The sequence below is a fragment of the Sebastes fasciatus genome, chromosome 17 (assembly GCF_043250625.1).
Source record: "Sebastes fasciatus isolate fSebFas1 chromosome 17, fSebFas1.pri, whole genome shotgun sequence".
NCBI lineage: Eukaryota > Metazoa > Chordata > Actinopteri > Perciformes > Sebastidae > Sebastes > Sebastes fasciatus.
The window spans coordinates 25,618,143-25,645,830 of NC_133811.1; the positions used below are offsets into that span (position 1 = coordinate 25,618,143).

The 27,688-nt window shown below is 41.9% G+C and overlaps 1 protein-coding gene across 2 annotated transcripts in view; it reads right to left on the reverse strand.

Moving 5' to 3' along the window:
* nedd9 (neural precursor cell expressed, developmentally down-regulated 9) overlaps positions 1–27,688 on the reverse strand; it is a 40,001-nt gene that overhangs the window by 8,663 nt on the left and 3,650 nt on the right. For both annotated transcript variants that reach the window (XM_074612595.1, XM_074612594.1), the window contains exon 2: positions 10,932–11,357. In XM_074612595.1, coding sequence (XP_074468696.1) covers positions 10,932–11,351 — 420 coding nt within the window. In that variant the 5' untranslated portion in view covers positions 11,352–11,357. The remainder of the gene's footprint in view (positions 1–10,931; positions 11,358–27,688) is intronic.

Consider the following 27,688-nt stretch of genomic DNA (forward strand, 5'->3'; position numbering starts at 1 on the left):
CAGCACACTGACACACTGACAGCTGTTGTTGCCTGTTGGGCTGCAGTTTGCCATGTTATGATCTGAGCATATGTTTTTATGCTAAATGCAGTACCTGTGAGGGTTTCTGGACAATATCTGTCATTGTTTTGTGTTGTTAATTGATTCCCAATAATAAATATATACATACATTTGCATAAAGCAGCATATTTACCCACTCCCATGTTGATAAGAGTATTAAATACTTGACAAATCTCCCTTTAAGGTGCATTTTGAACAGATAAAAAATGTGTGATTCATTTGTGATTAATCCTGATTAAATATTTTAATCAGTTGACAGCCCTAGTTAATATATATATATATATATATTTTGTCTTACTTGGATTTGGGAGATAATCAGACTCTTAAGTTTTGGAACTACAGTTCCTGTTTTTTGTGGGCTTTTCGGTAATGGAAACAGGAAGTATAATGTTGCCTTGGAGTTAATTACAGTAGCTTTTTAAAGCCTATATTTGTTTACATTTTAGCAACTGTCACCATTAAAAGTATGGTGAATTAGCTATTAGCAGTTCCTGTTTGTAATATACACACAGATGTCCAGACAGCTATCACTGGACTACTTTGATACTGAAGAAAACTTCAAAACGTGATGATTCTCCAGTCAAGGTCAGGATTTACAAGGAGCGTCTTTTTTTCTAAGATTTCTAAGCTGATTTATGGATGTTTATTCACGATGGACATCAATAGATAATCAAAGATTGGAAAGTGTAAGTCACACAGAATTTAAAAATGTGTGCATCACGTCTGTGTGTTCAGATTCGATAGAGTTATGAAGGAGTGAAATGTGAATTTTGGCGCAAATTCAGACCAAATTATAATCGTTTTTCAGTACCATAGTTTCTTTAGAGTTATTTGCAAGGCTTGAGAGCTTATGTTTACATATTTTAATGTTTGCAAAATAAAAAAATAGCATGTCAGCAGACATAGAAAGCGAAGTAACAACAAAGTGATGCCTGGTAAAAGGTCACTTTAACCCGGCTGCTGTCCCTGCGGGTCGGGTCGGGCCTGTGTGCTGATGATAAAGGGGGGGATGTCTGGACTCAGCTGTCACATGCAGATGGCAGCGAGGTGTCTGTCAAAGACCTGAGTGACCTTTTCCGCAGGTACATGTCATTGCTTTGAGCAGCACTCGTCCCATCAGTGGCTCCTCTCAGCCGCTGCCAGATGCACACTGCTCATTTATTTCCCATCTCCGCCCTCTGTTTACCCAGCAGGCTGTTGCTCCGAGGCCGCTCGGCGCTGCTATAATTGCTGCTGGTGGGTAAATATTTACCGCGTCCAATGAGGTTGGCGCTTGCACGGCGGCGGTGGCGGTAGCAGTGGCGGCCCCTTTTTCAGAGAGCGATGACATCATGAAGAGCAGACATTTGTTCCCACTCAGGTGATGGGCTCTTTGGATTCCTTCATAGAGGAGCGAGCGAGTGACTAAACAGGGATCAGGTTTAAACTAGTGCCCCGAGGAGCCAAATAGATGCCTTGTTAACGCTCCTACGCCGCCGTGGTGAGTGAGTCACGCTCTTTCAACAATGCTGTGTTTACTTAGCATCCTGGCAGGCTCAGGTTTTTGGCACGTAGGTCTTTTCAGCTTTACTTCAGAGTCATATGAGAGGTGTCGTCATAACGTCAACAACTACCTCACAAGGTTGTTATATGTCTCTTAGATTTGACGTACTGACGGTGGTGGCGGTGCGTCGCATTGAAAACCTTTAGTTTAGGCTTCCTGCGTGTCAAATAATTGGTTTTAAAATACTTCTATTAATAAAAGGGACAAAATACATTTCTGATCTGCTGCTACTTGATGAAGAGTCCAGACCTTTCATCTTGAACTGCTCTGCTTACTGTCTCCACGGTCAAAACTAAAGATTAAGTTTGTTGTGTTTGGTATTTGCAGTCGGACTCGAACAACAATGAAATGCTGAATGACGTTAAAACAAATCAGTTTTTTGTGTATAATGAAGATTTCTTTATTTCCCTGGTATGAAAAGGAGAATAAATGAAAACAAAACCATCGGCATTGGCTAAATTGTTATTTTAAACATCGGTATCAGCTCAGAATTTCACAATCGGTGCATCCCTATAAAATATCATAACAGGTGACACCTTAGAGAAAACGACCCTGAATAAATAAGTGGAGAAATATCAATACAATAACAAGAGCAGATGCTTCCACTCATTTGTTCTCAAGTTGTTATTGAAAGGTTTGAGGTATGAAAATGATCTCATTATAATGTTTTCATCCATATCGGCCAGCCGTAGCAGGGCTCATTTCAGCACGATTGTCGGTGTTGTGGGTGAGTTAAGGCGCTTTGTGTGTGTTTTTAACAGGAAATCATCATTTCACACCTTGTCGTCGGTTACATACACACACACGCACAACCACTTCCCCCCCGGTAATGGCCCGCTGACACAAATCAACAACCCTAACGAGGCTCTTCACTGAAGTTCGGCTTATGAAAGACGGTGACAACAATGACATTGCCGTCAAAGTGGCCCCTTTATTGAATCCCATCCATCCATCTCTTTATTCACACCTCATCTCCTTTCTTGTCCTCTCATCCATCCATCTGACAAAGTCAACCTCCAGCCGGTTTCTACCCTTTTAGCTCCGTCAGCACCGGTTCACCCAAGGTCACCGATCTCACCGTGTTATCACTCATACATTAGGTAAGAGTGGTATTTTGTATGTGACTGCATCCCCTAAATGTAGGGTGTGTTTCTGCTCTGTAGTAACCTGCCCTTTTCTGCTTTGCTGAATCACAGTACAAAGACGTCAGTCGCAGCGTTGTGGGCCAGAACTGCTCGATAATGTCCCCCCTCAGCCACCCGGAGCCGCACCAGCCTATTAAAGTGCCAAACTAATTAATGCAGGTAATTAACTCGTGAATCCTGCGAGGCTTTCAGCCATCTCTCCATAACGCGTCCAAGTGGCTAAAGCCAAACAGACAGCGGGCTTAATGAGGAGCATTAAAAAGAGAACACACTGATTTTAGCACTAATAAGGATCATCGTTCATCCTCTCTGATCAAAGCGGCGTCTTAATCCGGCGGCGCGATTATCTGGAGCGAGAAGTAATGTTAAAAGATGAATCTGACATTCGGGTGTTTACTTTCTAAGAAAACTATATCATGACAGTCCTCAGAGAATAAGAGGATAATGTGAAATGAGAAATGTCTTGAACGAGCCTTTAGCATTAATCTTGATAGGGAGCAAGACTAAGAGTCTGCAGTCGTGCTAGCAGCTCTGTGAGGCTTTACCTCGACATGATAGAATGTTTATATATATATCATTTTTACCATGTTTACCATTTTAGTTTAGTGTGTTAACACGCTAACATACTGTGATGTTTACATAGTTTACCATCTTAGTTTAATGTGTAAGCATGCTAACATAATGTTTACCATTTTTTCTATCTTAGTTTAGTGTGTTAACATGCAAAGATGTTTACCATGTTTACTATCTTAGTTTAGTGTGTTAACACGCTAACATAATGTTTACCATGTTTTCTATCTTAGTTTAGTGTGTTAACATGTTAACATAATGTTTACCATGTTTACTATCTTAGTTTAGTGTGTTAACATGTTAACATAATGTTTACCATGTTTTCTATCTTAGTTTAGTGTGTTAACATGTTAACATAATGTTTACCATGTTTACTATCTTAGTTTAGTGTGTTAACATGTTAACATAATGTTTACCATGTTTACTATCTTAGTTTAGTGTGTTAACATGTTAACATAATGTTTACCATGTTTTCTATCTTAGTTTAGTGTGTTAACATGTTAACATAATGTTTACCATGTTTACTATCTTAGTTTAGTGTGTTAACATGTTAACATAATGTTTACCATGTTTACTATCTTAGTTTAGTGTGTTAACATGTTAACATAATGTTTACCATGTTTACTATCTTAGTTTAGTGTGTTAACATGTTAACATAATGTTTACCATGTTTTCTATCTTAGTTTAGTGTGTTAACACGCTAACATAATGTTTACCATGTTTTCTATCTTAGTTTAGTGTGTTAACACGCTAACATAATGTTTACCATGTTTTCTATCTTAGTTTAGTGTGTTAACATGCAAAGATGTTTACCATGTTTACTATCTTAGTTTAGTGTGTTAACACGCTAACATAATGTTTACCATGTTTTCTATCTTAGTTTAGTGTGTTAACACGCTAACATAATGTTTACCATGTTTTCTATCTTAGTTTAGTGTGTTAACACGCTAACATAATGTTTACCATGTTTTCTATCTTAGTTTAGTGTGTTAACACGCTAACATAATGTTTACACAGTTTACTATCTTAGTTTAGTGTGTTAACACGCTAACATAATGTTTAAAAAAAAGGCAATTTGAATGTAAACCTGAGCTTAACTTTGAACTTTTCAGCCAAGCTCCTACGTCTTATCACGTCCTCTGCTTTACAACTTTCAAGGGGAAAAAGTCCTCTTTAGTATGCACACACCGCAGAGCAGATTACTTTTGGTACGACTGATTTATGACCTTGCCCCCTCCGGTCAAACCTCATGGGCCGGCGATTCATCACAACTGCGACAATGGCGAGCAGACGGGCGTCTGAAGGAGCTGGCTTGCTCCAGGAAGAAATAACTCACTTATCTGGTGCTGAGATTGTCATGCGCGTGATTAGGCCGAGAAAATATGTCCCAGGCAAACAAACAAGCCATTCATTTCACATAACCTGGTTACTTCCAAAAGGGGACTTATATCAAGGTGGACGGCACGCCCTTACAGCCCATAAAGAGCTATCGGAGCCACTTCCTTGAGTTGTGTGGGAGTTCATTAATCCTTTTGTTGCACCCCTACCTCTTTATGGAACCAATGAGCAGATTGGATCTATGGGTATGACACAGTGAATGGAGGAAATGCCCGTACAAGGAGCAGACCTTGTGAAGTCAGGAAGTGAGGAATGAAAAGGCCGTCTGGTGGGAGTAGATAAGAGGCTCGGCGGAGATATTTGAACTCTGAACCCAACCCATCTTTGAACACGGTGACCTCAGCGCCTGAGTCAGAGGAAGCGGGAGGAGAAACTGACGGCGTGAAACAGATACACCTTTCAGAGCAGAAGAAGGAAATCAAGAGCAGCAGACTGAGATGAAAAACGGGGCCTCTAGGAGCAGAATGATAAAAGGCGGTGCGAGGCTTCTCCATGTGAGGCGGCTCTTTGTGTGGCTGAGGAGCTCCAGGCATCCACGCACTCCCAGCTCGGAGGCCTTGAAGAAGGGAGGGGGTGGGTGGGGGCAGCTGTGTAGCTCACCCTCCCAGGAGGGTCACCCAAGGACAAGGCCGCAGCATCAAACCAAACAGCTAGAGAGGAAGTGAGCGCCAAAACCTCAGTGTGCCTTTATATACCAGAGCCTCACACCACATGAAGAGAGAACAACCAGTCGCCAATCTGGATCTGCACTGCAGGGGCTGGCATGCAACCCCGAGGAGAGAGAACATGCATGCATGACTCTACACACACATGGTGAAGACATGCAGGAACCGTTCTCTGTGGGAGGCTTTAGAGTAATATGAGAGGGGATTATCAGTCTAGGAAGCCGGCATCAGTCTCCATAATCATTTGGGAAGCAAGCGAGTGTCACTTTGACAACAAGAAAATGTCTGTTTTCCCTTCAGCCTGCTTCGGCTCTTGGCGCGTTCACACCGCATGCAGGGTGAGTCAACGCTCCGCAGCCTGTCATCAATATTGCTGCACAAAGATATGCAGTAGTAAACAAGACCGAGTTGGGTGTTTTGAAGAGCAAAGGTCACGGTTTGGATTTCATGTCAACAAAACGGATCTCCACAAATACTGCGAGGATGTATTGCTGTGCTTCTCCAGTTTCAAAGTGGAAGGAGGCCACTTTAAAGTCTCTTTACTTTACTACAGGTTTATATTGTGGCCATCAGTTTGACTTGTTGCCCATTAGTTTGGTAAAACTAAATATAGCTGTTGCTATAGAGAAGAGGCTACAGCAAATTACAAAAAGCTTTTGTTATTGCAAAACAAAAACACCACATTGTAAACTTCACCAAATTTAAATGAGTAGCACAACTCCTCTCCGACATACCATCGCTTTTATGTCCCAGATGTTTTATATCTGCTCCCAAAAAGCAAGATCTTTTTAAAATGAACATTAATTAAAAGAGGAATGTGTTTGAGGTCATCTTGACTTTGAGGATGTTGAAATAGTAGAATCTGAGAGTCGACCTGCTTTTAAACATTCATGAGATAAAAGATGAAATATTGTATTTTGAGAAAAAACACCCTGATAAAGGCAAGACAGCCAACAACGTTTGGGGGAACTCGAGCCTGGTACGTTGGAGAATAAGTCATATTTAACATTGACTAACTTTTATTGAAGCTGAAACTTATCGGATACCTCAAAGAAAGAAATAGTTGTTATTAGGGCTGTCAAAGTTAAAGCGATAACGCGTTAACGCAAATTTGTTTTAACGCCACTAATTTCTTTAACGCATTCATGCAACTTGCGATTTTTAGGTTGCTCAGTTTTAAAGCTGGAGTGAAGATACTGGTGACTTTGGTTAGTTCGGACTCACCGACGTCGCACAATAGCGTAAACAAAACAAACCGATTGAGGCAGCGGTAGACCAGCAACCCCGGTGTTCTGCGATGTAAAGTTACAGGTTGTTTCAACGAAGTCTGGTGGCTTTGGCGAGAGCATAGATGGATACGACGACTTCAGCTCCCCGTCAAAAAGGACTGTCTGACAGCGAGTGGTGAAAGAATCTAAATATATCGTACACTTATACTGATATTGTTTTTTTAGGTCGTCCTTTCTTTTAGGTTGCTAAACTCCATTTTGCTGCTGCCCTTGTCCGTACATTGCTTTGCTTTCTGTGCGGTAGCTCCTGTCTGCTTCTCCAAACTGAGGGTGTGCCGACCGATATGTACTGTAGGTAACACACTGACTATGGATAAGTACCTCACACAATCCCACTTCAAAACACCAGAACTATCCCTTAAACTGCGGATATTGCTGTTTTGCTTTAACAGGACCGACTGTGGCCACAGAGACTCGTGGTGCTTCTGTCCAACAGGCAGATACGTCACTGGAAAACAACAGAGCCTTGTCTGAACTCCTGCAAAACACTGACACAGTTAAAATCGTTCTATTTAATAGACAGGAACGACTGCCGAAAATTGCACCATTTTGACAACCACAGATTGGAGGGAAAGTTAAACGTCCAAGACTTAATTTAATCTCTCCAATAACACGATTACGGCACAATACGCACACTCATCAGAGGCACATTTTAATTTTCCATGTTATCACCAAAGCCATTTTAATACCGTTCCTCGCGTACGCCTCGAGGCCCGTCAGTGGTAACGAGAGGTGTCGGTTGACGGTGTGCAGGTTGATTGGCAGGTCTCTCCTCTCAGACCCCGGGCTCTGACTCACTTTATCACACAGTCAATCACGCAAAGTCCTCTAAGCCTTCGGCGCCTGCTGCCTATTTACCTACTGAAAATGCACACCTTAGCTCATTTTCTATGATGGCTGGAGCTGATTTGTTAAAGAAAAACACCCTTTGGGATTTGAAAAGCTCATCCGGCATGTAATTACTATCCGTCTCCTGGAGGGATGATCTGGTCTGAGGTGCTAAAAGTAGTTAAGCGGTTGAATAAACAGGAAAATTCTTCCTTCCTGTTTAAGCGCACACCTGCCAATGACTTTCATTCGTAATGAAGGATCACCGGGCTCAAACTTTTTAAACCAAAACTATACAAATTTGGCTGAAAAATGGGCACTAATGACAATTTTTGGATATGTGGAGATGATGATAAAATTTAGTACAACAGTAGTACAAGTAGAGAAGAGTCAATGTCATCAGCAAACTATCTCAGTAATGTCAGTTATAAAGCAATATCTAGTTTAATTTTGCTAACTCTAGCTACTATAAACCAATTGAATGACCTAAGCATAGGCATCTGAGGAGCAGCTGCATCTCCAATTTTTGGTCATACAACTTTGCTATTGTTAAAGGCAGGGTTGACGATGTTATCCAGTATACACTATTTGTTATATTAGAACCAATCAGATGCCTCCCTGCCTCCCTGCTCGTACTCTACCCTGGCATGCACCAGCCTGAACTCAAAGCGTGTCGCCGCCGCAAGTTTACTGGAGAATAGGGATCGGGCTCAGTGCTCACGGCACGACTGTCAACCAGGTTGGATTCTCCACGATGCGTCGATCTGCAGCGACGTCTGCAACCCGCCCAACCCGTCTTGAAACACGAACCTCCGTCTCGTTAACCATGCTTTGTGGGTGTGTGAAGTTTTGGCAGTGTCATCACCATTCATATTTATACAACCAATGTGTTAAATGATTTTAAATTGTTTACTAGAGCACAACTTTGTTTATTTATCTTGCCTCCTAATTTTGCTCTCAAAGTGCACCAGATTGATGAAAGTTAACTTTAAAATGTACAAAATGTTCAACCAGGGGATCCATGTTTGCTGGATGTAACATTGATAGCAGTATGGTAGCTAATAATAGCGAACACTAACATCACCTACCATAAAGTAGGTTATGATTACTGTGTTGGCTAACAATAGCTAATATCTGCTGTAGTGATGCCACGGTTCAACAAGCCCACGGTTCGGTTTGTTTTGAACAACATAACCATTTCCAATGTGTTTGAACTGATAGATTGACTGATAGTAATGAATGATATTTCTATATTATAATTTAGCCATAACTCTGATTTTATACATGAAATAAGGCAGGCTACACATAGGTCTATGTTCAGATAAATGCCTCTTCTATGTCTCTGGCACCTCATCTGATAATTAGCAGGCCACTATCTAACAGTGGTGCAACGGTTCAACAAGCCCACGTTCCGGTTTGTACATCATTGCACTTGTTTTTTTACGGTTTGGTTTTGCATCCCCAATCAGCTAACATTATAGCTCCAATAAAATCACACAAATATAAGGTTGTAGCGGCAAAACCTGAAGTGTATTTAATCGATTGAGGATGTATTTTACTGCTTATGAATTCAAGTTTTTATTTGTAAAAGACAAATCCTGTTATTTCTTCTTAAAAAAGAAGAAGAAGGGAAATAGTCTGGTTTTAAACCGGCTGAATCAGCTTCATCCAGTCTAATTCTGTGTGCAATAACAGGCTGTATTTTATATGACAAGTCTGATTTATATGCTTTAAATGATATACCAGCTAGTAAAACAACAAATACACACCACTGCTTGGAGGATTAGCTATACGCTACTGTAAAGGGCCATGCCAGGTGTAATGGGTTTACCAGCCATCCTGTGTATAGCATTTAAATACCAAAAAGAAACCTACTTTCAGGCAGCTGGGCTCCACCAAAATCCCCCCCCACAAAAAACCCAGCTCTGTGCTGTTTGCTTTTCCACAAGTTCCCACATTCACTGCCCTTCTGTGGCTTAGACTGGCTCTGCTACACACTGTGTGCCAATATACATATAAAGCCAAATGGGAGCCCAGCACAAAAACACTACCCTGCTCTGTGGTAAGCACCAGGCCCGGCACACCCTGTCCACATTTCACATCGCAGACCCACAATCTCTCCTGCAAGCCTCTCTGCTCTCTGCTCTCTGTGTGTGCAATCACACTGATGAGAGTCGTGGCAGACTGGCACCATAACAGGTCGCGGTGTGTAAAATGCCATGTCCTATCACATCTAATACCCTGCACTCGCCACTCAGAGGCCACACCCACCAGAGTTTATGTTTTAAATCCGCTCTGATCCCAAAGAACTGTCTCCAGAGGTCACACCAGTTCCCATTTTGTCTTTCTCTCTATCCACTCAATTTCTGCCCTTTTCTATTAATCTATGCTTTCCTTAGCGATTAGACGATTGACATTTATAAAAAGCATTTAGCAGCATCACCAGCCTTTCAAATGTGAGGATTTGCTGCTGTATTTCCATTTTTATATCATCATACATTTTCAGAGTTGTTCCGATACCAGCCTTGGAAATGCGTCCAATACTGCCCAAAATTTGGGTTCGGGTATCGGCGAGTACGCCAGTCTATTCACCGATCCGATACCAATAATGTAATAACTCAGAATCAATTCTTCTTCGCCGCTCCAAAACAGCATCCTTCACCGTGCTGTCGCCTTGGATGTATCCTGGCTGCCACTGGCAACTACTGTTTTTTAGAGCAGCGAAGAAGAACTGATTGCAGGTAGTTTGTCAGCTGTAGCAAACAACAACGATATCGGTAGTCAGAGCGAGGAAAATGTCAGCCATTTGGCACCCTGCAGGAGAAATTGGCACACAGTTGTCTCCTCAGTAGATAGCCTAAGAGAATACGGCATTATTATTATTATTATTATTTATTCTGAGCTTCATTTATTTATGTTCTATGTTAAGGGTTTAACCTGAGTCAGGCCATACAACAAAGATAGTAATCATATCACATCCATACATGGTCCGTTGTAAACAGCTGTTAAATGATAATAATAACTATATATTGTTTTTATCACGCTGGTATCAGATCTGTATCGGCCGATGCTGCAAGTTCAGGTATCAGGAACGAAAAAAATGGTATCGGAACATCTCTAGTAAATTTAATATTTTTAGGTTTTGGACTGTTGCTCGGACAAAACAAGTTATTGTGAGCTGTGGCGACTTGTGACAGGCATTTTATTGACAAAAGAGCCAATAGTCCACAAGCGTTCCTTCCAGCCAATCACCTCGGGAGTTGGTTTCACTGATGAGTTCCTCCTCTTTACTTAAAGGAGTGCTTTTAGCTGGTCTATGGTGCGTGATTGGATTAAACCATTAATCAAAAAACTAATTGGTAGATTCACTGATAATGAAAATAGTCATTAGTTAAAGCCCTAGGAAATTGTAATCTAGTTCTTTCTGTCTCACCTTGCTCGGTGTGTTGTCAGCAGCTAGAGTACTACTCCTTGGTGGGACTTGGTAGACGTCTTGTGCAGGAGGAACCTGGTAGATGCTCTGCTGCTGCTGCTGTGGACTCTGGAGGGACGGCGGCACCTGGTAGATCCCCTGAGCCCCCGCTGAGCCAGCCTTCTGCTGATAGGCCGAGCTCTGAGAGGGGGACTGAGCGGCGCCGGCGGCGGCGGCTGTCGGCGACTGGGCCTCGAACATGGGTCCGATCAGCAGCTTCAGGCGGTTGCCGGGGGCAATGCCTTGGCGGCCGTGCAGGGAGCAGAGCCACCAGCCCTCCAGGCCTCCCGTGTTCTGCTCGATGACGGTCAGGATGTCCCCTTTACGGAAGGCCAGCTCCTCCGGAGACTCCGGCATGTTGTCGTACAACGCTTTAGCCATCAGGTTCTGCAGAAAGAAGAAGCAGATACTCTTTAGACAAAAGTCAGTTGCTTCATTTTAGAGCTGCAACGTTTAGTCAAGATTCACTTTATTGTCATTTCACTGAGTATTTGCATACACAGAAGGAAACAAAATATTGTTTCTCCAAGCTCCCATCAGTGCAATAAAATAGGATAAAATAAATAAGTATTAAAATTAACAATACCTATAAATAAAATAAGTAAACGTTTCAGACACAATTTCACATTTTGGGAAATCAATGTATTCGTTTTCTTGCTTAGTTAGATGAGAAGATCGATGCCAGTCTCAGACATTAGAGTGGAATCAATCTCCTCATGCCAAACTCTTCCTTTGAAACACTAGAGTTTAATCACTTACGATACTTCTATGGCAGTTTTACAACGCTTTGGTGAATGACATGAGGGTGAACTTTTCTCTTCACTTCAGATTACCATGCAGGATCCCATTAGCCCCCAGCTCCACACCAGATGTCTTTCAAAACCAATCTGAACTTGATGGGATTTTCTCAGCTTGCTCGCTGCTCCGGGGCACAGTTATCTAAAGGGCCAGCGAGGGCGGAGGGATAATGACTCCAAACCACAGATTTTGGAGATAGGAAAACCCCCAGAGTGTGCCACTTCGGCGTCTGAAAGAGGCATTTAAAGACTAATTGCCTCAGTAAATGCATCAGTCTTTTCTCCTTTAGCCTTTATTCATCCATGGAAGGAGTTAACCGACTATGAACGCTCCTTTTCAGCTGCTTCACACTCGCATAATAACAAACTTTAACTCCTGGGAGCTGCCCGGCACAACAACAGTCCTGTACTTTAAACTATGTAAGCTCCATAAATACAATTAGGGATTAAGCGGCTTGCTCAAGGGCACCTTAACGTCGGATACTGAGGGAAGAGTTGTCAGCTTGTCTGTTTTGTGCGAACAACCCAACTTCATTTATATTGTTTGCAGCACCACTACCCAGTCAGATGGGCCTTGTAAAGACAATAAAAGAATAAGTAACACATCTTTTGTTGACGTTTATTGCTTCTGCTTCGGCAATAAAACGGCAAAAGAGTATCTCATAATGAAACTGAAACCTCAGAGGGACAGAAGAGTTGAAACCACGCTGCTGCTCACTTTACATTTTCATAAATCTTCATAAATCACAGATGTAACAAGCTGAGAAGAGGATACAATTTGATTCCTAAATCGGACTACATGCTACATGCACATTTGGATCAAAAATGAATATTTTTGAGTGAGGATTATCAGAAACATGTCGACAGGAAACAGCGACTTAAAGCATCCAAATACTGCAGCTCAAAGTAAACGTATCACTCAGTTTACCTTATCTCTCTAGTACCTTTCTTTGTTGGATCACGTCATTAACGCCTCACCCTTCAGTAGCTCAGTGTGGGAACCAGGAAGTCCACTTTGAGGCTTTCTTGAACCCTCTTTGGCCTTCCTCTTTCCTACCAGGCCTGATTCATTCAGTTCCCACGTGAAACTCTCTCTGCTACTAACATCGTTATCTCTCACTGCGGGCCTGGCCTCCCTGGCCTCCCTGGCTATTGTCAAAGTGCACTGTCAGGGCCATTAGCCAGCAACACCTGTCGCACAATTACACCCTCACAATCGCCCCCCCACCATGGACCAGCAAGTTTGCTTGTGACCCGCAAAGGGCGACGCCGCCCGATGGGAGCGGACCTGCATGTTCACGCTCATTGCAATAATTTGATCAGGGCTGGCAGAGGCATCCGTGAGGAAACAAAATGCTGATTGCTGTGATTACAACTGCAGCTGCAATTAGAGTTGGAATATATCTGAGACATCGGGCCTCATGCGAGAACATGTTCATATTCTTATCATAAACTTCTGTGAGGTTTGTTTGTGCGAGTCTGATTCACCAAACTCTCTTTCCATTGTCCAATCCAATCCAAATGTATTTATAAAGCACAGTTAAAAACAACAAAGTTAACCAAAGTGCTGTACAATTACACATAAAAAACAACCCCAAAACAAACAAACATAAAAACAACACAATAAAACACCAACAGGACATTAAAATAATAAAAGCGTTAAGACCAATAGGAAATGAGAAAAAGAATAAAATAGTCAACTCTAATGCCGAGCCACAAGCCAGGGAATAAAAGTGCGTTTTGAGGTTTGATTTTGATGAGTTTGTGGGCAAGTTTCATTCACAACTAGAAATACTGCCCCATAATCGTATACCTTCTGCCAACCAGTCAAGTTGCAGTTTACATCCACGTCTCTCCAGAATGTCATCACGTCATCATTTTATCTTGTTAAGACATTCGTGTGAAATGTCATAATTGGCATACCAATGGTTGAGTTATGGCCAAAACATGTTCTGTACGGTCACAGTGACTTTTGACCACCAAAATCTAATCAGTTCATTCTTGAGTTGACGTTTGTGGGAGAAATTCCTTCAAGGAGTTCCTGAGATAACAACACGTTCACAAGAATGGTACGGACGGCTGTTTCCGATGCGGAGGAGTAAAACTACATAATTTCAAACTTTAGCAGCTTCAAGTCCTGCAGACAAAAATATATCAAGTTCAGCAGCATCACTAGTGGTGTTAAGGGACGCGAAATAAACCAGAGCAATGTAAGTTAAACACTAAAAAAACTCTTTCTAAAGCAAAGTGGTCCACAGCAGAGTGCCAAGGGGACGTGACCGTCTCAGAGATATTAGACTGACAGACTATTACAGCCTGCAGTAAGTGATGTTACACTGTCAGGATAATACTGGACAGAGAAACAGATATTATTCATATCTATAATATTCAGATAACAGAGGTTAAGGTGTCAAATGAGTTGAATGAATGTTTTTTTTCCCCCCTGCGGAGAAAGGCAGACTGTCAGTACGTGACTCGTACGACAGGTCTGGACCGAGTGTGAAAAAAATGAGCGGCTGACCTGCTGTGGTTAACTGCTTTGTGTTTGATGCTCAGAGGAGAAATGAAATCACCTCGTAGACACCAGAACAGCACGTATCACGCTCCCTTTGTCTCTGCTCATTACAGTGATCGCTGCAACCAGCTGTCAGATCAAGAACGCCACATGGAGCGCGTTGAGCTTTAACTACAAATGAGCATTTAGTTTCCTGTTACTGGAGTTGTTCGGTGTAATAAACAATGCTTTATGGTTATTTTGTATTTTGTCACCTTTGTCAAATGTGTCTAGTTTTTAGCTACCGCTTTGATACTTTTATACTTTATATTTGGTCATACTAGCTTGTCGTGAAGGAGGTTCAATAACGCTCCATACTTGCGCTAAATTTTGGCGAGGAAAAACTGTCATGGTCATTTTCAAAGGGGTCCCTTGACCTCTGACCTCCAGATGTGTGAATGTAAATGGGTTCTATGGGTACCCACGGGTCTCCCCTTTACAGACATGCTCACTTTATGATAATCACATGCAGTTTGGGGCAAGTCATAGTCAAGTCAGCACACTGACACACTGACAGCTGTTGTTGCCTGTTGGGCTGCAGTTTGCCATGTTATGAGTTGAGCATATTTTGTATGCTAAATGCAGTACCTGTGAGGGTTTCTGGACAATATCTGTCATTGTTTTGTGTTGTTAATTGATTTCTAATAATAAATATATACATACATTTGCATAAAGCAGATAATTTGCCCACTCCCATGTTGATAAGAGTATTAAATACTTGACGAATCTCCCTTTAAGGTACATTTTAAACGATTAAAATTTATTAATTTGCGATTAATTGCAATTAAATATGGACAATCATGCGATTAATTCTGATTAAATATTTTAATCGATTGACAGCCCTAATCTAAAGCTAAAAAAATTGGTTGATTTTGCAAAATTAGACCTGAAAGATGAGGATGTAAAGCCAATGTCAACGACAAAACATAAATGCTATCACCATTACAGTATTTACGTCTTAACACCTTGATAAAAAGCTCAAACTGTCATCATCGCTGGCCGTCCACGAGTAAACTAACTCGGCCTCAAAGTCACACATCGGTTAAAGTTTGTGTTTAAAAATGCTGCAACAAACTTGAACACATACAGTATCGTCCTCTGTGGTGAGCCTGGCGACCACAAGGCTCCCAAAAAGAGAAGAGTTTGACACGTTTTCACACACTATTCTTCAGTCTCACTGTGGTTCAGTTATACTGTGGCCAAGCTTGTGAGGAAGTAAACATACAGATAATATAAATGGAGATCATGACCACTTTAATAGCACCTGGACCGATAAAGAGTCATACATGAGCCAGAGAAGATGTCAAACCTGATGGGTGATGTGAAACAGAAAACACATCACCCCTTCATCACATTGAACTAACACGTTGTTAGCTGTAATGGCTACCAGCTACACGCAGATCCTTTTTTGTTTTAAGTGACGCTCCTGTTTTTCTGTTTGCTTCAGTCAGCTGCATGGTGTAATCGCAGCAGGTGAAACTGACTATTAAAGCGGGCGTCAGATCTCTGGTGTAAACATTGGTTAGTCACAACACGGTGACTCCACCGCTCGCCATTGATCCTCCTATAAACACATGTGTTTGCCATTTGTCAGTGGGCAGGCGGGGAGGGCCCCTTCTGCTTCACCCACGGACGAGCTTCCAGGAAGTTATCCGTTACGAGTCGGCGAGGCCAGAGGCGTTCTGCTGCTTGCTAATGTAAATACAAAGCGGTTCTGGTCCTGACCTTTAAATATTAATGAAATAACGCAGGTTGGCAGCAGTGAACAGAGAAAACAAGATCCTATCGCTCTTTTAATGGCTTTGCTCTTTGCTATATTTCAGGCTTTTTAAGCCCATAAGAGCCCATAGTATGTGTTGCTTCATACAAGATATTGAACATTTCTCAGGAAATAACTCAGTATGCTTTAAAATATACTTTTATCAGAAAGTTTATTCTTCTTTTATTTTACTTTACTGGATTGTTTAACCTTATTTCTTCGTAACCGGATCCAGTTTTCTACCATTTGTTCTGATTTAGAGCTGCAACGATTCGTCCATTTATCAAATATATATCTGACAACAAAATACATCTGTTTTTAAACATGTATTATACATTTTAATCATTTTTTTAAAGCTAAAATGCCAAATATTCTCTGATTTCAGCTTCTCAAATGTGAGATTTTGCCACTTGTCGTTGTCAAATCTGATAGTGAACTGAATATTTGGGGGGTTTTGGCCCAATGGTGAATAAAACAAGGAATTTTAAGACATCTTGAGCTGCAACTAACAATTATTTTCACTGCAGTTTGATTATTTGTTTTGATTAATCAGTCCATGAAATGTCAAACAATAATGAAAAAGCTTCCCACAGTCAAAAGTGACATCTTCAAATGTTTTGTTTTGTCCAACCAAATGTCCAAAACCCAAAGATATTCAGTTTACTAAGATATAAAACAGAGAAAAAGCAGAAAATCCTCACATTTGAGAGAATGTTTGGTATTTTTTTCACTATTTTTGCTTGATGACTGATTGTTGAAGATGTTGAAGATGTTAAAGATGAAGCTTTGGCCTAATTATTGAAAAAGATCAGGATATTAAACAGTTTAAAAGATAAAAAAGGAGGTATAAAACTCCTTTACACATGTATATTTTTATATATCGGGGTCTCCCAGGTCTCATAGTGCCCTCTGAAACATCTGGTTACGGAGACGCTCTCACGTGTGTTTTGGTCATTAAAAACACGCGAAGCTGAGCTGTCCAGATTCGCACCTGGAGCTGGATATACAGCCTGCAGACCCAGCTGTCTGAGCCCCTCCGCTCTCTGACTCACACACCTCCACACCAACAAGGCCTCTTTTTTTTTCCACTAGCGTCTCGCCTGAACACAAACAGTATAAACGTCCTGTGTGGAAAGCCAGCGCTGACCATCCAAAAAGAAAAAGCGTTACGTAACTTCACCGCCGGCTGAAAGGGCCCCACCTTTGCTCTCCGTAAAGAGCTCTCTGGGTGGTTTTGGCTCGGCCTCTCCGGGGTGCACATCAATCTAATAATAATGAAGGTGGCTTTGGCTAAACAAGCTCACAAATACTCAAATTCCCCTGCTACTGCGGCCAAAGACACAACCACACCGCATAGCAGAAACACAGCGTCCCCATGGCAACGGGAGCGGCCCTACTTTCAAAGGATGTTTTCAACCCAAACAAACACAACCTGCATCCCAAAAAAAAAAAGTGGTGCGCTCCGACTGTGAGAAAATTAGGGCCGTACCAATTGTAACGCGCGTCCCGGGGTGGTTCGCAGAAAACAGGGGCGAACCAGCACACTCATTTGGCCTCATTTCACATGGTTAAATATAGAAAATAATTATAGTAATGACGGTAATGAGGACCTGATGACATTTTACGAGCCGTTCCTCAGAGTGCGGGTGAGAGCCAGTTCAAATAAATGGGCCGTGTGAAGGGTTCTGGGTAGGAAGGGCTCATGGGAAGCGGTTCAGAGCTCAGAGCACATGGTAATTTCTTCATTTGGACAGTTTGCAGGAAGGTTGACCCTCTGATTACAGCCTAAGCCAGTGGGCCGTGTATTAACATAATTACATAGCAGGCCCGGTGAAACTGAAAAATGTCTTTCTGGAAAATGTCACAACTTAGATTTTAAAGTCAGGGAAACGTGATCCAACACATGCAGCGCTGCCACAACAATGACTGAGATCTTATGCCAGCTGCTGTAAATCAATAGTTTTGACACAGTTACAGTGAGTTGGTATTAAATGTTAAACAATCAATAGCTTATTCCGGCCTCATGGCCTTCGTCATGGTCATCAGCCATCGATTAGTGGACCGCAATCACGTCACTGGCTTGTTTGTTTCATTTTAACAAGCTGCATATAGTAGAATTTTTGTTTTGTGACACAGATTCTCACTGGACCGCAGGCATCAAGACACAACACACCGAGCTCCTCCAGGCTGATAGAGAAGGCTCCATTCATTCTGCATAAAAGGCTATTGTATCCCCAGTGTAAATATGACACCCACCACCTTCCCTCTCCTTCTCATTTGTGATTCACGAGCTGCTGCTGCAGCGCTGCGAGGAAATCTCCACACCCCGACACATCTTCGACAGGATATGATGTGCCGTGTTGCGTCTAACCACACTGCAAGCTGCGACAAACCACTGATGCTCAAAACATCCCCGTTTGAGAGCTGAGATATTTGTTTAGTCAGTGCATATGCATGACTGAAACTGTGGGTAACAGTGGAGTTTACTAAATGAAGTAGGCCTCTGTAAATGTGCCTTGTGTTGCTGCTTGTGTTGAGATAAAGATACTATGATCAATGTCTTTATATTAGGGCTGTCAAACGATTAAAATACCTAATCACGATTAATCACACTCTTTTTATCTGTTCAAAATGTACCTTAAAGGGAGATTTGTCAAGTATTTAACACTTTTATCAACATGGGAGAGGGGAAATATGCTGCTTTATGCAAATGTATGTGTATATTTATTATTGGAAATCAATTAACAACACAAAACAATGACAAATATTGTCCATAAACCCTCACAGGTACTGCATTTAGCATAAAAAATATGCTCAAATCATAACATGGCAAACTGCAGCCCAACAGGCAACAACAGCTGTCAGTGTGTCAGAGTGCTGACTTGACGATGACTTGCCCCAAACTGCATGTGATTATCATAAAGTGTTCATGTCTGTAAAGGGGAGACTCGTGGGTACCCATAGAACCCATGTACATTCACATGTCTTGAGGTCAGAGGTCAAGGGACCCCTTTCTAAAATAGCCATGCCAGTTTTTCCTCAAAACAACAAGTTCTCACAGCTAGCCAGCTCGCTAACAGTTTATTCAAAAGACATATTAGTGCCAGACCCCGTTTCTCATAACTGTTTGCCAACTAGGCTATGCCTCTTTTTTTGTGGAGCAGCTGTTTTGATAGAAGAGGGTAGAATAAAAGTGGAGGGTTCCCTACTTCTCACTTGATTTATTACCTCAGTAAACATTGTAAACATGAGTTTATGGTCTCAGTTGCTAGTTTCAAGTCTTCTTCAATACAGCATGATGTCCATTTAGTAAATTATGGTCCTATTTAGAGTCAAACAGTAGATGCTTTAGGGCCCTTGTGATTGACAGGTTGCTACCACGGCGTTGTCCGGTCTGGGAGTTGTCCGTGTTTTCGTCTTCAAACTTAGAAACACTTTGTGTTTTCACTTCATGAAAATTTATTATAACTTTTTTGGTCACCGAAGTGTTCGGTTGTACTTAGCTCCACCTTCTTGTGTCACTTCTGGTTGCAATGGCGATGGCGATGGCCAAATTGCTAAATTTTATTCTTAGGTATTGTCTTATTTATTGTAGTATTTATCAACTGTACTATTTATAGATTTTAAGGGCTGAGAGAGAGCCAGGGTAAAATGCATTTCATTGCATTTCACTGTACTTTTAAATGCATATGACAAATAAACTTGAAACTGAAACTGAAACTTGAGGCTTCCAAACGGCAGTCCACAAACCAATGGTTGCTGACTGCGTCCCCTTCTACTTCTATACAGTCTATGGTATTATGTCAGTGTTAGCGTTGGCTTGTTTTGCTGTCAGTTATTCCTCAAAGTATTGTCTTGGAAAAAACTACTGTGTTTTTACTGAATCAGTTCCCAAACTGGAGATATCTACTACAGCTGAATCTAATAGTCGATTAACTCATTAGTCAGTTGACAGAAGATGAATTAAAAACAAACATTTGCTATTTCCAGCTTATCAAAAGCTGCTATTTTTTGAATATTTTTGGTTTTGAGACTGTTGGTCAGACAAAAAAAAAGACATTTCAATATGTCATTTTGTGACTGTAGGTCTTTTTTTTATTTTCTGACATTTTATCGACAAAAATATAACAGTCAGATTGATTTCAAATGAAAGTAGTGATTTCGTTGCCTAATTTCTACCAATCCTACTGAACTGTTGCAACCTCAGCTAGCAGTAAAAGCTGTGATGCAATAGCACGTGGGCCGACATGGCACCTTTTGATAAGTCACAGGAAGCGATTGAGTAACTTCTTGGTAAAAACTGTTCTCCTCCTCACTCTGTCCATTCATAACTCACATAAACTACAAGGTAACTTGACATGACGCCCTCCTCCTTAGCCTGCGGCACTTCCAGGCTTCCACTGACCTCGTCCTATCACTTCACATCTTGGACTCCCTCGCTCCGGTTCCTGAACGCCAAGTACAACCTATAATTAGACGTGAAAGCCACACTGGAGATATTCTCTCTTAAAAAAAGAAGTGTATTGGATTCTGTGAACTGGAATGGCTGCTGGGGAAACATTTTGTGCAACGTTGCCTCTCATATTCTGCCAAGTCATTCCAGGACTGTGTGAAGCAGCAGGAAGAGAAACTGTCCTTCAATCTGAGGACCCGTGTTGGCTCGGCATCCGCGCTGTTGACGAGCAGAGCCGTGAATCTCTGCGAGCTGTAAGGGGCTTTTTGTTTGTGGTTGCTGACATTAACCTCTGACCTACAAAAGACAATTTTCTGCACTTGCAGGGGTCAAAAAACACAAAAACACAACAGTATGGATGGTATTCACGGGGCGACCAGCCAAGAGGCGCTGAGAGTTTGGCGGAGCAGAGCGGTGGATTATTTCCAAGCTCGGAACTGATGCCAAACGAGGGAACACGAGTGCGTCGTGGTAACCCCCGGAGACGGGAGCTAATCCCTCCAGGGGGCATTAGCCGAGATGTGAAATATGTTTTCATGGTATCTCCGCAGGGCCACATTGAATGGTTTTTACATATAGGAATAGCCAATGAGATGGAGATTCACTCAAATGTCTTCCCGATTTCACGCCACGCAAAGATCTCACAGACAGAAAAAAGACAAACAACTGAGGCTGCCATCTTCCCCCTTTGAGACATGAAGGGCATCCGAGATAAAGGGAGACTCTGTAGTTTATTATTCACCATTTTAACACTTTAGTGCTTTTGAAAACATTACTTTTAGATTTAGTATTTTCTCTATTTATGTCATCATGTGATTAGGGATTATTTTCATTATAAATTCACTTTAAGTATTTTTATATCATTTTAATTGTAAAAAATGCCTTTGAAAACCTCTCAGAACCCAAGGTGGTGTCTTTAAATGTCTTATTTTGAGCTGACAAACAGTCCAAAACCCTCAGATATTCAACTTACATTGATAGAAAACTGAAAAAAACAACTAAATCTTGACATTGAAGAAGCTTGAACCAGAGAAAAAAAATTGAATTCTCGCAAGAAGCTTAAAAAAAGACTTTGTTAGTTGCCAGTTAGTGTTCAGTCAATCATTTTGATTTATTTCCTGCTACCACAGTGGGGGGTTTAATGGTAGAGAATACCCCAAGTGATCTTCTTTTTATATTGCACCAACCTTCAACAATTCCCACAGAGAAATCTTTTGTAGTAGATAAGGACCAGATTCAAACAGAAGCCTCAACACAAGACACAACGATGTTGCTATCAGGAATGTTGGAAATCACAAACTAGAGCTAAGGTAAGAACATAAGGAAGTATACTTTATCATTCACCGCTGTAAAATAACTCAAGGGAACAAATAAGTTACAGTTCAACAGCAGGAGAGGGCGGATTTTTAGTCACTTCTCAGATATGCATCTGATCTGATAATCATTTTGTAAAACAAATAGTAAAACAAATGCATATTTTAATTCCCCAGAGCCCGAGATGGCGCCTTAAATGTGCTTTTTTTATCCAGCCAACAGTCAAAAAAGCCAACGTTGTTTCGTTTAACTTTATATATGATAAAGAAAAACTGAAAAATTCTCACATTTGAGAAGCTGGAACCGGAGAAAACTGACTGAAACAACTAATCGATTACCAAACCTACATCACGTCCAGCCAGTTAAAGGGGACATATCATGAAAAACGTCACTTCTTCAGTGCTTGTGCTCATACATCTAGGTATCTAGAGTGCCTGCAAACTGTGAACTAAGAACAACCCAGTCAGTATTTTGTGGGCTGACGAGATCAGAAAATATGTGATTAAACAAGCCATTCATTCACATGCCGGCTTATTAGAATATACCACCCACAGCTTGAGAACTACCTTTGCAAAGGTGCATCATATTATTCTCATAAGCCAATCAGAGCAGACTGGGCTTTTTCAGGAGCCGGTCTTAAAGAGACAAGTGTTAAAACGGAGCGTTTCAGACAGAGGGTGAATACAGGTATATTCACAGGTAAAAAAAAGTGTTTTTTGAGCATCAAAGCATGTAAACATGTTCTAGTAGAAACCAAAAACACAAGTATGAACGCCTTTAAAGTCACTGACTAACACATTTTCAAAGCACAAACAAGTAACTGATTCAGTGCCGTGGATTTACACACTTTTCCTCAGCTGTCACGCCTCCTCTTATCAGCCACGAGGACCGACTCTCCACAGGGTCGAACCGAGCTGACGGAGGCCCGCTACATCTTGAGAGATGACCCTGCAAAATAGCTGGCATTCCTCAAGGGGGGGGAGGAAGGGGGTGGCGAGAATGATTTCCGCCAAAGGTCAAACATGGAAATGATTATAAGCATTGTTGCTGATGTTGGGTAGTCTCTCTCTCTCTCTCTCTCTCTCTCTCTCTCTCTCTCTGTCTCTCTCTGTCTCTCTCTCTCTCTGGCTGAAACGAGCACACAATGTAGTCTGTCTCCCCGCTGACCGTTTTCAAATGTTAATGGCTGGCTCGCGGTGCAAGGGCGCAGCGGGAGGGGTGGGGGGGGTTTGGTTGGAGGGGCTGCTATTCATTCTGGCTGGGGGGGGGGAGGGAGCTCTTCACGCTCGCTGAAAATCTTGCACAGGAGCAAACTTGGAAGTCGTCCTGCACTGGAATGTAGTGAAACCTCGACGTCACAGCGTGATAATAGCGTGGCTTTTTTAACTAGCAGTGGTTCAGTAAACGATCTGTGTTGAACTCAATATCATAATGAGATAGAGAGAGCCTGCGGAGAAGCATGGAAAAGCTTAGCAGAGTTTTTTCTCTGGTTTTCTCTCAGGAGAATACAAATGTCTCCGTCTGAACGGACTGAACAGAAGAGACTGAGCATCCCGGTGCTGCCAGACTCATTAACAATGTGAAGGGGCACCTTGAAACAATCACGTGCATCTTCCCAACAACCTTCCCACGCACCATCGCCGCCTGGAATGCTCTCATTCACACAGGGCGCTCCTCGACCTCCCATCCCCCCGACACCACCACTATACCGCCACCCAACTCTGTTTGCCCTCTCGTTCCCCCCCACAACTTCCTCTTTCTTTCATTTTCTGCAGGCCCTTTCAGCATCACAGATCCTCCTCCTCCTCCTCCTCCTCCTCCTCCCTCTCAGAACAATGTCTGCTCCGCTCTCCTCCAGCCCTCTCTGCTTTTGGACCAGCGCCTGGAGCCTGAACCCATAAAAAAAAGAAACACTAAAGAAAAAAAACACACACACACACACACACACACACACACACATACTATCGGCCAGAATGTGGGTTCACCTAATCACTCCTCACTGTGGTCGTGAAGCTATTTCTGCAACAGTTACGTCAGCTACGAAGGAATGAGTTTGAAGGTTGTGGAAGTCTCTGGGTGAGAATGAACTAGGGGGACTTTTCTTTTTTTAACTTATTTTGCAACAGAAAGTTGTGTCATAAAGCATTAAAGAAGTAGTTTGCCATTTTTGGTAAATACTCTTATTGTCTTTCTAGTGGAAAGTTAGCTGAGAAGAGTTATACCACTCTTATATCTGTGTGGTAAAGCTGGAGCCAGGGGACAGTTAGCTTAGTATAAAGACTGGAAACAGGGGAAACGGCTCGCAGCACCTCTGAAACTCACTATTATATCTTGTTTAATATGTACAAAACTCAAAGACTAAAAACAACAAGTTGAGAATAAAAGGTTTTTACTCTTTATGCAATGCTAAGCTACCTGGCTGTAGCCTTACAGTATGTAACGGACAGTCCAAACCACCGTAAAACGGCAATTTGCTGTTTTTACATTTAATTTTTTTTAATAAACAAATGACATATAGCTGAAGCTGTATCCCCGTTTCTAGTTTTTATGATAAACTAAGCTCCTCGTCTCCGGCTTCAGGTACAGACGATAGACTGTATATAAGAAGTGGATGTAGTCACCGTGACGTCACCCACTGGTTTGTGGATTGCCATTTGGCGTTTGGACTTTTAGCCGAGGCCATCTTGTTTTTTTTGCAACCAGTAGTGACACGGGAGGGTGGAGCTAAGTACAACCCAACGCTAAATAAGACATTTTTAGGCGGCCAAAATGTTACAATTAACTTTCATGAAATGAAAACACGGACAACTCCCAGCCTGGACAACGCCGTGGTAGCGACCTGTCAATCACAAGGTAGCCCCGCCCTAAATGGAACCATAATTTACTAAATGAACATCATGCTTTATTGAAGAAGACTTGAAACTAGTGATTGAGACCATAAACTCATGTTTACAATGTTTACTGAGGGAATAAATCAAGTGAGAAGTAGGCCCATTTTCTCATCGACTTCTATACAACCAGACTTCTTTTTTTGCAACCAGAGGAGTCGCCCCCTGCTGGCTGTTAGAAAGAATGCAAGTTTAAGGCACTTCAGCATTGGCTTCACTTTTCAGACTCAGAGGTTTCCCCCTGGTACAGATCATGAGTGGTGTATAAATCTCCTCTTACTCTCCACCAGAAATAAATATTTCCCAAAATGTTGAACTGTTCCTTTAAACTACTTCATATATCACGCTGTCCCTGCTCAGAAACATCTGGGCCTCTCTGTAAGAGATCCCTCTGTGTGTGTGCGGACCCATCAGGGGGATTATATACGCATTAGGTGACCTATGGAAGACAAGCCGTCCCTTCACACCTGAACACGAGCTGGAAACCAGAAGGGAGGGGGGCAGCGTCTGCACCTCACCTCACCTCAGGACATGCGACGGGGCGCCAACCGCCTCGTTAAGCTTCTGTTGAAACATTACCACTCTGTGAGGAAAAGAGCGCTCAATATAGCCGTGAATAATTCATCACCGGTTGAGATCTGATTGGGGGAATAGTAAACTTTGACACTGTTTAACAGATTTAAGGATCTGTGTGAGAGAAACTTGATAAACACGGCAGTGACGCAGAATGTGTCCTCTGATTTCCCTGCCTTTCTTCTCTCTTCCTGCCACCCTACTTTCCCCCTGGCAGCGTTGCATAACGCAGATATGTTTATCATCAGCAAAGAGCATGATTTCTATGCTCTCCTTATCTCGCCTGAGGCAAACAAAGAAGCGTAGACGCAGTTTTTGCGTCACAGATCTCCTTCCTATACGAGCTTGGAAACACTGATCACATTTATTTAACATCCACTGATCTTGTTTGATCACGGAGAGACCCGATCAAGGTTGTTTTCCTCCTCCTGAAATCCTTGTTACGCTCACCCTTTTGGCCTCAGGCCCAAAAAACATCATCATCATCACCCGTGACTGCTCCGGCTCTCTCTCTCTCTCTCTCTCCGCTCTGTGAATACTTGACCGGACAGTGACTCAGTTCGGACCGTGACGCATGAGACACACAGCGTGCAGTGCGCCACCCTCCGAATCACCACCACGCCCTGCTAAACAGTGACACAAGTCTCAGTGGACGCTGGAGAAAAAGAGATCCAAACTGTTTCTGAGCCAAAAACGGCTACTTCACACTTCAGAAAACAGCCACTGCCCTTCCAAAAACCCCTGAATCATCCAAACACGATGCACAGTTTTTTGCTTCCCTAATATGGTGAGGCAGACTGAAGCGTAGGGGAGATGACACTTTAACTTGCTAAATGTTTCACAAATGGTGTTCACAAAGCAGCGGTCCAGTGAGATCAAGACTTGTCAACTCTCCAGATCTTCCTCAGATGAGGCTGTCGATCACAAAGTAAAAGCTCAATGACTAACAGAGCGTCTGACCGCATCAAGGAGATTTCCCGACGACGTGATTCATTTTTAAGTGAAAGTGTCAAATGATCTCAGCTAGAAGTGGAAAATATGACAATACAGTTTGTGATATAAAGTAACTAGGAGGTTAGGTAGCTTCAACATCTCTAGTTGTAACAAGATTGTTGTATCAATGTGATGTTTTAGTCATTTAACTCACTGGATAAACCCCATTAAATTATAACCAATTAGTCGATTTTGACGATAAATCCATGGTTTAAGGCATTTTTCAAGCAAAAATGCAACACATTTCCTACTTCAAGCATCTCAGTTTTGAGGATTTGCTGCTTTTCTTCGCCTGAAGGCTGGCCCACACTAAAAGATTCTTCAAATCTTAACAGATGATAAACATAACGACATGTTGTGTTCAATTTAACATCTTAGTTCCTGTAGTGTGTAGAGAGCAACAATTTAGGCTGAAACAGCCAAAACACCACACACCAACAGATTCCATTCATAAACAACAAGAGTCCTGACTAGAAAAAAGAAAACGGAAATCTCGCAAAATCTCTGCCGATCAAACTTTAGTGTAAACAAACATGGCGGACGACGGGCAGGAAGAATTAGTGATGTTAGTCTTTGTACTACGATGGATGGATGAAGTCATGGAGACTCGTTAAATAAACACTCGTGTTGTTGCCACAAATCAACAAGTCGCTCCTCCATATCTGAGCTCCATCTTACTACTACTTTATGCTTCACGTTTTGCATTAGCTCGTGCATTAGCCGCGGTCGCCATGACGACGGCGGTTGTTATCCCTCCTTCTTTAGTCAGCTTGGTTCTCAATTGGCTATCGTTCTTTCCCACGTGACTGCGTCATCGGCTGTCATCGGGGTTCCCCCCCCACACACGACAGGATATCCAATCATAAATATTGAATATTTACTTCCGAGCCGATCGGGAGATGTAAAAAAAATCACTCTTAACATACCGCACAGCACAGGAATATCTGGAAAGATCATCTTTAGAACCATCAAAATACAAAAAAAAGGTGCTTTAAGAAGTCCCCATGAGCTTAGGGAACAGTGTGATTGCCAATTTGTTGACACTTTAAAAAGACAATTAATTGATCAATCAGGAAAACAATACAGTATGGTACAGTAATAGATAATGAATATGATTGTTAGTAGCCACCTTAATAAAACTGTTTGGAATATGAGTTTCAAGGAAATGATATGCATCACAATATATATGTATGGTGTACGGTCTGAGACCTGCTCTATATATAAAGCATCTCGAGATAACTTCTGTTATGATTTGACACTTTATAAAAATAAATTGAATTGAATTGAATTGAATATAGATGAATCCATATTTCTCAAGCTTAACCTCAACTAAATAAAACTGAAAAGTCCAACAACAAGTAGTGTCATTGAAGTGGACATAGAAGCA